We start from the raw sequence: 12,704 nt of genomic DNA on the forward strand, positions 1-12,704 counted from the left end.
CACGGCAAACTGGCTGACACTGACGGCGGCGGTGCACAAATGCTGCGCAGCTAGCGCCATTCGACGGCCAACACTGCGGTTCCTGGTGTGTCCGCTGTGCCGTGCGTGTGATCATTGCTTGTACAGCCCTCTCGCAGTGTCCGGAGCAAGTATGGTGGGTCTGACACACCGGTGTCAATGTGTTCTTTTTTCCATTTCCAGGAGTATAGTTCTAAGTTCTAGGGGAGTGATGACCTCAGAATTGAAGTCCCATAGTGCTCAGAGCCATGTTCAATAAATTAATAACTTTTATTTCACTGAGTTTCATTCCGCTGTATTCACTGCGGCAAACGGCACATGCGGCTAACTATCATACGGCAATGCGGAGAGGCTTTTTGAACACCCCGTATATTCAGCTTTTACTGCGCAGCTGGTTTGATGCGGACTTAAGAGAAGTGTTTCAGGGTTCAGCTCGTGTTACTTCCGATTTCTGCGACCTTTCTGTGAGACTCCAGTATGGTGCTTTGACTTTCCAGGTGCTCTCGTGCCGCAATACTTCCTGGCAACCAGCCATGGGCGGCTACGTGGCACCAGAGAACGCCATCGTCTGCGGAAGAACGGCCTCTGGAAGGCCGCTGTACTTCGGAAGGGCATTCGACGAAGGGAAATACCACTTCGGAACGGTACGTGCCCTTTAAACAGGTCATAATATAAGGGTACGCCCCATACGACCCTATATCACTCTTGCGGCGCACTACTTCGCTACCCTGACGTATGCTGTACTGGTGTGCACACGCTCAAGTACCATTTCTGAAACAATAATCTTATTTCTAAAGGCCTGTCAAGCTGGCTAGGCCACACAAATTTTACAATTCACAGTCAGCGGTCTCAGCTACTTTCTTTTTTTTTTTTTCCTTTATTGAGTTTCGATTGCCCGCATCTCGTGGTCGTGCGGTAGCGTTCTCGCTTCCCACGCCCGGGTTCCCGGGTTCGATTCCCGGCGGGGTCAGGGATTTTCTCTGCCTCGTGATGGCTGGGTGTTGTGTGCTGTCCTTAGGTTAGTTAGGTTTAAGTAGTTCTAAGTTCTAGGGGACTTATGACCACAGCAGTTGAGTCCCATAGTGCTCAGAGCCATTTGAACCATTTGAGTTTCGATTCCCCCTAAAGGGGGCGGGCTGGCAGCAGCTTATTACGCCACTCTTCAGGCTACAGAATTTGTTTTAAAAAGATGAAGATAATAAAAATATAATAACAGATCGCGATAAATCGGTGACTTAAAGGTAAAATGCCAGAAAATTCTGGAGCTTAAAACATAAAACACAGGGTCGATGATGCTAATAAAATACACAGGAAGCAGAAAAATAATAGACAGACAATTAAAAAACACGGCGACAGTCTGGGTTCTGTTCGCAACAGATATAAAATGCACACCCAGCGACAGCATGATGTCTGTTCGCAACACTGTGGAAAGACGCACAACACTGAACACTCACTGAAACACGGCACTAAAAAGTTGGCACAAATATGACATACCACACCAGAGAGCAAGTGGGGGATGACGGGAAAAAAAGGGGGAAAGGAGAGGAAAAGTGAAGGGGGAGGGGGGAAAGGAGCCAATGGAAGATGAGGATCCATAAGAGGGGTGGGGGGTGCTGAGCAGACGTGCTAGGGAGTGGGGAAGGCAGAGGAGGGCAGTACAAAAGGACTCGGGGGGGGGGGAGAAAGGAGATAGGGAGAGGGTAGGCGGGGAGAAAACACAGGATGGAAGGGGGGAGGAAGAGGGCTACTCTCAAGTTCAGATTTGTTACAAATCGAAAATCAGTGTTGCATCGATTTAAGTTCAATTGACTGAGGCAAAATGTAAACAGGACATGTGATACATAAAAAAAATGCGAACTATTTACATGGTTAAGAGCCATGCATAGCCGCCATATACAGGGTGGTCCATCGATAGCGACCGGGCCAAATATCTCACGAAATAAGCGTCAAACAGAAAAACTACAAAGAACGAAACTTGTCTAGCTTGAAGGGGGAAACTAGATGGCGCTATGGTTGGCCCGCTAGATGGCGCTGCCATAGGTCAAGCGGATATCAACTGCGTTTTTTTAAATAGGAGCCCCCGTTTTTTATTACATATTCGTGTAGTTCGTAAGGAAATATGAATGTTTTAGTTGGACCACATTTTTCGCTTTGTGATAGATGGCACTGTAATAGTCACAAACATATAAGTACGTGGTATCACGTAACATTCCGTCAGTGCGAACGGTATTTGCTTCGTGATACATTACCCGTGTTAAAATGGACCGTTTACTAGTTGCGGAAAAGGTCGATATCGTGTTGATGTATGGCTATTGTGATCAATATGCCTAACGGGCGTGTGCTATGTATGCTGCTCGGTATCCTGGACGACATCGTCCAAGTGTTCGGACCCTTCGCCGGGTAGTTACGTTATTTAAGGAAACAGAAAGTGGTCAGCCACATGGGAAACGTGAACCATGACGTGCAAAAAATTATGATGCCCAAGTACGTGTTGCACAACGATTCTGTGTCGCCTGGCCACCAACAGCTGTTGCAAACGATTTGGTTCACGGATCCAGTTATATGGCTCCTTCTGTGTATAGCGATTTTACGACTATGACGTGTGGGAACTCAAAATGGCACCAACGTAATGCCGAAACTAGTAGCACATAAGAAGTTCATAAAATAAATTTCTACAATACATACGGCTGTTGGTAAATTATTGCATCAAGAAATACAAGCCAGCCTTTGTCCCATGGTCCATAATGGATCAACGATGATTACATACTGTAACTGACTGTATGGTATAATACGTATTAGCCCACAGCCTCTGTGACAATGTATTATTAAATAAATGGTTTGTAGCATGGAAACCATACATTTCCGGACATATGTTCATTAGATTTATCCGAGTTTGTACATGGTGGAAAAAACCACCCCGCATATGGTTAGTATACATGGCTGATGTAAGTAGTTTTCATTTTGTCATGTATCGCTTGGCCTGCTATAAATTTCACTTGAGCCAATTAAACATAGTTCGTTTCACTGCCGGTGTTCTATTTGTAACAGATCTGACGACGGCAGCGGCCGAAGCGGGTAACTGCGAATTGTAAAATTTGTGCGATGTAAACAGAACTTTACAAATAAAGTTCCATCACATGTAGGCAACACATTTACAAACTTCGTGTCTTCAATTGATAAAAGTGACCAAATAAAGTGACTCGTAAACTAGTTGTACGATATATCGTAGAAATAGTGGTTTTGAGATCGTTCTCTTTATATGTTTATTGTGATTCTGCTAGGAGTGCAGACATTACTATACGTCAATAACACCATTCTTTATTTATCGAGGTGCTCGCTCATTCCGATGACATGATGGTCTTATTTTACATTGGTTGATATTCATTTGATAACCTCTTTTCGAGAATAATCCACTCTTTTCCAGTCCGCATGTATGTGCTTTCCTTTCTCTTTCAGAATTACAGTGTCATTTTGAAACGTCACAGTTCTTTTTCATCTGACTGAACTTAAACTCTGTAAGGTTTAACATATCTATACCAGTGGTCATATGATGTCCAGAGAGGCAGATTATATCAACTAGGTTCGATGACTCTGATTCATCAATGCACATAAGTAGTTCATTAATTTTACTTCTAAGCCCTCGAATATTTTGATGCTCTAAAGATAGTCGCCATTTCACATTTACCGAGATGAAATCGGATGGAAATAAAATTTCTGCTTATTGCTGTAAATTTTTAACCAACAGCTGTGTTCGCTGATCCAATGTGCCAGGATTATGCTGTTTGATTTCTTTATCAAACTGAAGGTATGTTTCAATCTTTACTTCTCTCAGAACTTGACTTCGTTCTGTCCTACCTATCCTAAAAAAGGTGCTGCTCCAGCACCTATGACCACTGGTATATTATCACTCACGGCAGTGCCTCCCCCCCCCCCCTTTACATTTCCTGCTATTAGCCCAGGCAGTTTACCCTTTCCGTTCCTGTTGAGGTGTAGGCCATGTCTAGTACAATCCCATCTGCTGAGAGAATCAACAGAAACCAAACCAGTATGTGACCCTGCACCCGACCCAAGCAACTGCTCCAACTCCAAATTAATTCTCCCGACAGAAGAGTTTAAATGAGGTCGGTCATGGCTTCTCATAGCAGGCACAAACACTGCTATATTTCGTTGCTGGTACAATCTATGCCAGGTCACACTCTATATTGTACCCAAAGGATAGTAAGGATACGTAGGATGAATACATTAGAATGCGAAGAGAATACCTATTTTGAAATAATATTATTTTTGAAGAGAAGAATTTTGAGGTAACACTGCAGCACTGCACAGTTAGGAATGATTATTTTCAGATAGTTAACTTCACCAGAGTTGAGAAACAAACCGCTCCACTTCCCTGAATCATGGATTAACAGATTAACTGATTAAGCTGTTTCATTTTTATAGAAATTCTCTGTGAACTTTGTACCCTTCTTTTTAATAGCTGTTAACTTTGTCAAGCAGAGTGTTGGTAACGCTTATCTTATGTATGAAGAGCACGCGAAGTTTTACTCTTGTCTTTTTGAATAATACTTCATTCTAAAATCGTTGTCTTGGAATACCATTTCATAGGAGCAGCCAGTCTCCCCACCTCACTGTTTGTCATTATGCATTGCCACATGCAACAGTTTGAATACGTATTTAGTGATACTAATCTAGCCTAGCCGATGCCTGCTTGCTGTTTACTGTTGTGCTTTCGAGAAATCTGCAACAGTTTTTTCAAGACACGAGGTAATTGGATATTTGGATTAGGGCCAGATAATTGGTATACTTTCGTTGCGCATTTAATACAAAGCCAAGCTGCATTCAGACCAGTTACACTTCAGTTCATATTAGCTTCTGCAGAGTTGGGTTAAATTTCAGACAAAAACAAACATATTGGTTGGCCCTTGTTGGCAAGTTATCGACGAAAAGATTTGAAATTTCGTGTGATGCTGTAAAGATTTAATAATGATAACATACTACAAACAGATCGCGGTGAGTAATGGGTAAAGTAGTGCGCTCGTATGTAAAAAATGCGGGCAGTTCGAATCTAGTCAGGTACATTGATACTTTTCTTAATTTTTAAATCTTTATCGAAAGGACTCTGATAATTATTTTCATTCAGTTAAGAGGTTTAAAGATAATTTTTTCCATCAATTTGTCATGTCATGTTAGTCATCATATGAAATACATCATTTTCTGCCATTTTCGCCATTAGTCTTTCTCCATTTTTCTTTGTCCCTGTGATTTTAATTACTGTTAATCATTAACTTCATTTCGTTGCTTTGTTTTTGTCATGCAACATTCTAGTCCATGTTATTGCATTCTTTATTACAATTTTTCTTTTTGCTTGAATTTAATTTTATCTATAATCCCTGCTTTCGTTCAAATCATCATCAATGTTATTTTGTCCATAGTTCAATAACAAATTGTGTATTAAATATTTGTATGACAACTGGCATCCAAAGCGATGTACCCCCGTAACGGAAAGTAAGTCCTTGGCACCATTGCACAGTCAATATAATAAATAAGTAATATATATTTTGCTTTTTTAATCGACAGATCGGCATTTTCAAAGGTTAGAACATTATGATAGATAAACAAAAATAATTACATTCAAATGCACAAATATTGAAGTGGAAAGAGAATGATAGGAAGAAAAAATAAGAGCAAGTGAAGATGTTAAAATGATGATTAAAATGATGTGACAGAGATACAAATGAAAGAAATTGTTTGTAAACTAATTAATTGAATAAAAGTAATGATCGAAGTAATATCGATAGAGATTTAAAATTAAAAGAAATCCAGTGTACCTGATCCGATTCAAACCAACAATCTTTCGCACGTGAGGTCAGTACCTTAATGATTACGCCATGTAAGCAGTTTCCATATTTATACCATTTAGAAGCTATGCAGCATAGCGAAAAATTCCGCAAATTTTTCCGTCAATTACTCTCAAACGTGTGCCACCTAGGTTAATCGTTATAGAGTGTGATTCATTGGATTTTAACACAGACCACCGCATAGATGTTTTTCAAAAATCGATCCCACTGTTGGGGAAATCTCCTTGTCAGTCTTATACACTAAAGAGTCAGAGAAACTGGGACACCTGCCTGATACCGCATAGGGCCTCCCGAACACGCAGAAGTGCCGCAACACGATGTGACATGGACTCGTCTAATGTCTGAAGTGGTGCCGGAGCGAACAGACACCAGTAATTCTGCGAGGCTGTCCATAAATACACAGGGTACGAACGGGTGACCATCTCTTCCGAACAGCACGTTGCAAGGCATTCCAGATATGCTAAAAAATGTTAATATCAAGAGGTCTGGTTGCCAGCGGAAGTGTTAAAGCTCAGAAGAGTGCTCCTGGTGCCACTCTGTAGCAATTCTAGACGTGTACGGTGTCGCAGTATCCTGCTGGAATTGTCGAAGCCCCTCCACAATGCACAATGGACATGAATGGATGCACGTGATCAGACACGATGCTTATCTACGTGTCACCTATCAGAGTCCCATCTAGACATACGAGAGGTCCCATTTCACTCCAACTGCAGATGCCCCACACCATTACAGAGCCTCCACCAGATTCAACATTTCGCTGTTATCATACAGGGTCCATGGTTTCATGAGGTTGTCTCCATACATGTACACGTCCATCAACTCAGTTCGTAACGAGACTCGTCCGAACAGGCAACATGTTTCCAGTCCAAAGTCGGTGTTGACGGGTCCAGGCGAGGCGTAATGGTTTGTGTCGTGCAGCCATCAAAGATACACGAGTGGGCCTTCGAATCCGAAAGCCCATATCGATGATGATTCATTCAATGGCTCGCACGCTGACGCTTGTTGATGGCCCAGCACTGAAATCTGCAGCAGCTTGCGCAAGGCTTGCCCTTGTGTCACGCTGAACGGTTCTCTTCAGTTGTCAGTGGTCTCTTTTTTGCACGATTCTTCTCCGGCCGCAGTGATGTCGGAGATTAAATGTTTTACTGGACTCTTGGTATTCACGGTTCACACGTGAAATAGTCGTACGCGTCAATCCCCACTTCATCGCAATACTGACCCCACGACTTATCTTAGAAGAAAAGATTAACGAAAGGCAAACCTACGTTTCTAGCATTTGTAGACGTAGAGAAAGCATTTGACAAGGTTGACTGGAATACTCTCTTTCAAATTCTGAAGGTAGCAGGGGCAAAATACAGGGAGCGAAAGGCTATTTACAATTTGTACAGAAAGCAGATGGCAGTTATAAGAGTTGGGGGACATGAAAGGGAAGCAGTGGTTGGGATGGGAGTGAGACAGGGTTGTAGCCTCTCCCCGATGCTATTCAATCTGTATATTGAGCAAGCAGTGAAGGAAACAAAAGAAAAGTTCAGAGTAGGTATTAAAATCCGTGCAGAAGAAATAAAAACTTTAAGGTTCGCCGAACAAAGGACTTGGAAGAGCAGTTGGACGGAATGGACAGCGTCTTGAAAGGAGGGTATAAGATGAAAATCAATAAAAGCAAAACGAGGATAATGGAATGTAGTCGAATTAAGTCGGGTGATGCTGAGGAAATTGGATTAGGAAATGGGACACTTAAAGTAGTAAAGGAGTTTTGCTATTTGGGGAGCAAAATGTCTCATGATGGTCGAAGTAGAGAGCATATAAAATGTAGACTGGCAATGGCAAGGAAAGCGTTTCTTAAGAAGAGAAATTTGTTAACATCGAGTATAGATTAAAGTGTCAGGAAGCCGTTTCTCAAAGTATTTGTATGGAGTGTAGCCATGTATGGAAGTGAAACATGGACGATAAATAGTTTAGACGAGAAGAGAATAGAAGCTTTCGAAATGTGGTGCTTCAGAAGAATGCTGAAGATTAGATGGGTAGATCACATAACTAATGAGGAGGTATTGAATAGAATTGGGGAGAAGAGGAGTTAGTGGCACAACTTGACTAGAAGGAGGGACCGGTTGGTAGGACATGTTCTGAGGCATCAAGGGATCACAAATTTAGCATTGGAGGGCAGCGTGGAGGGTAAAAATCGTAGAGGGACCAAGAGATGAATACAATAAGCAGATTCAGAAGCATGTAGGTTGCAGTAGATGCTGGGAGATGAATCAGCCTGCACAGGATAGAGTAGCATGGAGAGCTGCATCAAATCAGTCTCTGGACTGAAGAACACAACAACAACATCGCTACCTCGGAGATGCAGTGTCCCGTCGCTCGTGCGCCGACTATAACACCTGGTTCAGACTCACTTAAATCTTGATAACCTGCCACCGTAGCAGCAGTAACCGATCTAACAACTGTACCAGACACTTGTTGTCTTACATGGGCCTTGTCGACCGCCGCGCTGTGTTCTGCCCATTTACATTTACACGCATGCCTGTGTCAATTTCTTTGACGCTTCAGTGTATTTTCCATCGTCGATCATACCTTCACCTACTTCCTCTCCCATCTGCATAATTTTTCCGTCAAGTTAATGATGGCGAGCTTTTTATACAACGCCCGAAAACATTTTCGGAGAGCTGACTTGTTAAACATTTCTGAAGATTCCGCTGAACTAGAAATGAATCAGTGAATGAATTGCTTGATTTTTGGAACCATTTCTTTTTTTCCGCAGGCTGACCCGGAAGACGGCCTGCTCTACAGCATGGCGAACGGCGGCACGTGGTACGGCTGCGTCCGCACCTCCCAAAACTTCGACATCCTCGTCGCTGCCTGAACCCTTTTGCAGTCTGCCCATTTGGAGTGGTGTGTCCTAAAAAAGACATGTGTATTTATACCGTTATGTTACATTCTATATAAATTGCCATATATCACACAGTATTCACTTCAAAAATATGAAAAAATTACCACTTATTCATAAAAGTATTATGGCTTACACAGATTATCATAATGTTTGAAATGAATTTGATTGTGACAATCCAAATAAATTTTTTTAATATTTTAAATTTGACTTTGATTCCATACATCCAACACTGTGCTTCAATTTAAGAAGGCTAACTACAGTCCATAGAATCTACACACATTTGTGAGTAAAATGACATGAGGTATATGAAATTTGTGATATTATTTATAGAGGATCAGAAGATCAGTTTCGATTGTGTAGAAATGTAGGAACACGTGAGGCAATACTGACCCTACGACTCATCTTAGCAGAAAGATTAAGGAAAGGGAAACCTACGTTTCTAGCATTTGTAGACTCAGAGAAAGCTTTTGGCAATGTTGACTGGAATACTCTCTTTCAAATTCTGAAGGTGGCAGGGATAAAGTACAGGGAGCGAAAGGCTATTTACAATCTGTACAGAAGCCAGATGGGAGTTATAAGAGTTGAGGGGCATGAAAGGGAAGCGGTGGTTGGGAAGGAAGTGAGAAAGTGAGACAGCGTTGTAGACCATCCCCGATGTTACTCAATCTGTATATTGAGCAAGCAGTGAAGGAAACAAAAGACAAGTTCGGAGTAGGTATTAAAATCCATGGAAAAGAAATAAAAACTTTGAGGTTCGCCGATGACATTGTAATTCTGTCAGAGACAGCAAACGACTTGGAAGAGCAGTTGAACAGAGTGGATATTGTCTTGAAAGGAGGGTATAAGATGAACATCAACAAAAGCAAAACAAGGATAATGGAATGTAGTCGTATTACGTCGGGTGATGCTTGCGACACTTGAAGTAGTAAAGGAGTTTTGCTATTTAGGGAGCAAAATAACTGATGATGGTCGAAGTAGAGAGGATATAAAATGTAGACTGGCAATGGCAAGGAAAGCGTTTCTGATGAAGAGAAATTTAACATCGAGTAAAGATTAAAGTGCCAGGAAGTTGTTTTTGAAAGTACTTGTATGGAGTGTAGCCATGTATTGAAGTGAAACGTGGACGATAAATAGTTTGGACAAGAAGAGAATAGAAGCTTTCGAAACGTGGTGCTACAGATGAATGCTGAAGCTTAGATGGGTAGATCACATAACTAATGTGGAGGTATTAAGCAGAATTGGGGAGAAGAGGAGTTTGTGGCACAACTTGACTAGAAGAAGGGATCGGTTGATAGGACATATTCTGAGGCATCAAGGGATCACCAATTTAGTACTGGAGGGCAGCGTGGAGGGTAAAAATCGTAGAGAGAGGCCAAGAGATGAATACACTAAGCAGATCCAGAAGGATGGAGGCTGCAGTAGGTACTGGGAGATGAAGGAGCTTGCACAGGATAGAGCAGCATGGAGAGCTGAATCAAACCAGTCTCAGCACTGAAGACCACAACAACAACAGCAATTTAGAAAGATAATAATTATTTATTTGAAGAGAACATTACAGAATTTCCATGTGTACAGTATGACTTAGCTTTTGTGTTTAGGAAAAAATTCACCATGCAACCCCTTATTACATCAATTACAAACAGTTATTGACCTTCTTTTCCTTCCCTCACTAGTACACACACAGTATCTTGACGCGTTCTTCTCTGGAAGTTTTCTCAAAGTCAGAGAACCACGAGGGTCATCAGCTGCATTTTTTTCTTGAAGCTATTCATCTGACAAGGCTTCAATTAACATTACAGTATATACATATCTGGAACTAACTTTAATTCCTTTATTGTGCTCTTTGTGTAACATGTGAGAGTTGAACACCATTCTTGACATTATGTTAAAAGCTACCTTCTTCCAGTAACGAAAAGTTCGCCTCTCATCCAAATATGCATACAGAATCATGTCGGATGTGTCTATTCCACCCATATACTGAATGTACTGGTGTATTATTTCTGGCTTTTTTACTGTTTTATTTAAATTTTGGTTCAAAAGTGGTTCAAATGGCTCTGAGCACTAAGGGACTTAACATCTGCAGTCATCAGTCCCCTAGAACGTAGAACTACACTCCTGGAAATTGAAATAAGAACACCGTGAATTCATTGTCCCAGGAAGGGGAAACTTTATTGACACATTCCTGGGGTCAGATACATCACATGATCACACTGACAGAACCACAGGCACAGAGACACAGGCAACACAGCATGCACAATGTCGGCACTAGTACAGTGTATATCCACCTTTCGCAGCAATGCAGGCTGCTTTTCTCCCATGGAGACGGTCGTAGAGATGCTGGATGTAGTCCTGTGGAACGGCTTGCCATGCCATTTCCACCTGGCGCCTCAGTTGGACCAGCGTTCGTGCTGGACGTGCAGACCGCGTGAGACGACGCTTCATCCAGTCCCAAACATGCTCAATGGGGGACAGATCCGGAGATCTTGCTGGCCAGGGTAGTTGACTTACACCTTCTAGAGCACGTTGGGTGGCACGGGATACATGCGGACGTGCATTGTCCTGTTGGAACAGCAAGTTCCCTTGCCGGTCTAGGAATGGTAGAACGATGGGTTCGATGACGGTTTGGATGTACCGTGCACTATTCAGTGTCCCCTCGACGATCACCAGCGGTGTACGGCCAGTGTAGGAGATCGCTCCCCACACCATGATACCGGGTGTTGGCCCTGTGTGCCTCGGTCGTATGCAGTCCTGATTGTGGCGCTCACCTGCACGGCGCCAAACACGCATACGACCATCATTGGCACCAAGGCAGAAGCGACTCTCATCGCTGAAGGCGACACGTCTCCATTCGTCCCTCCATTCACGCCTGTCGCGACACCACTGGAGGCGGGCTGCACGACGTTGGTGCGTGAGCAGAAGACGGCCTAACGGTGTGCGGGACTGTAGCCCAGCTTCATGGAGACGGTTGCGAATGGTCCTCGCCGATACCCCAGGAGCAACAGTGTCCCTAATTTGCTGGGAAGTGGCGGTGCGGTCCCCTACGGCACTGCGTAGGATCCTACGGTCTTGGCGTGCATCCGTGCGTCGCTGCGGTCCGGTCCCAGGTCGACGGGCACGTGCACCTTCCGCCGACCACTGGCGACAACATCGATGTACTGTGGAGACCTCTCGCCCCACGTGTTGAGCAATTCGGCGGTACGTCCACCCGGCCTCCCGCATGCCCTCTATACGCCCTCGCTCAAAGTCCGTCAACTGCACATACGGTTCACGTCCACGCTGTCGCGGCATGCTACCAGTGTTAAAGACTGCGATGGAGCTCCGTATGCCACGGCAAACTGGCTGACACTGACGGCGGTGGTGCACAAATGCTGCGCAGCTAGCGCCATTCGACGGCCAACACCGCGGTTCCTGGTGTGTCCGCTGTGCCGTGCGTGTGATCATTGCTTGTACAGCCCTCTCGCAGTGTCCGGAGCAAGTATGGTGGGTCTGACACACCGGTGTCAATGTGTTCTTCTTTTACATTTCCAGGAGTGTACTTAAACCTAACTAACCTAAGGACATCACACACATCAATGCCCGAGGCAGGATTCGCACCTGCGACCGTAGCGGTCGCGCGGTTCCGGACTGTAGCGCCTAGAACCGCTCGGCCACCACGGCCGGCTTAATTTTGGTCTTCAATGTCACCAGCATCAACTTAACTTGACAAAAAGAGAACAGGGATACGCTGGGATTTTTTCTCTCAGTACGCACATGCTAGCACTGGACCTGACTTAAAATACATCTTTTTTCCAGTTCCAGATTTCTTTCTAAATTGCTCTGGCAAATATTTCCTGTTTTTTCTTACAGTGCCAGTAATGTAAGTACCTAATTTATAAAAACTTTTTACAACTGGTACTGACGTGAAAAGTTTTCTACAAATATATCCCTTGTTCAAATAA

At 43.4% G+C, this 12,704-nt stretch overlaps 1 protein-coding gene across 1 annotated transcript in view; it reads left to right on the forward strand.

Annotated features, from left to right (window-relative positions):
* LOC126109799 (uncharacterized) overlaps positions 1–8,926 on the forward strand; it is a 142,924-nt gene extending 133,998 nt beyond the window's left edge. Inside the window, exons 5-6 of the mRNA XM_049914857.1 lie at positions 516–662; positions 8,638–8,926. Coding sequence (XP_049770814.1) covers positions 516–662; positions 8,638–8,739 — 249 coding nt within the window. The 3' untranslated portion in view covers positions 8,740–8,926. The remainder of the gene's footprint in view (positions 1–515; positions 663–8,637) is intronic.
* Positions 8,927–12,704: the final 3,778 nt, after the last annotated feature.

This window comes from Schistocerca cancellata, chromosome 12 (genome assembly GCF_023864275.1).
Source record: "Schistocerca cancellata isolate TAMUIC-IGC-003103 chromosome 12, iqSchCanc2.1, whole genome shotgun sequence".
NCBI lineage: Eukaryota > Metazoa > Arthropoda > Insecta > Orthoptera > Acrididae > Schistocerca > Schistocerca cancellata.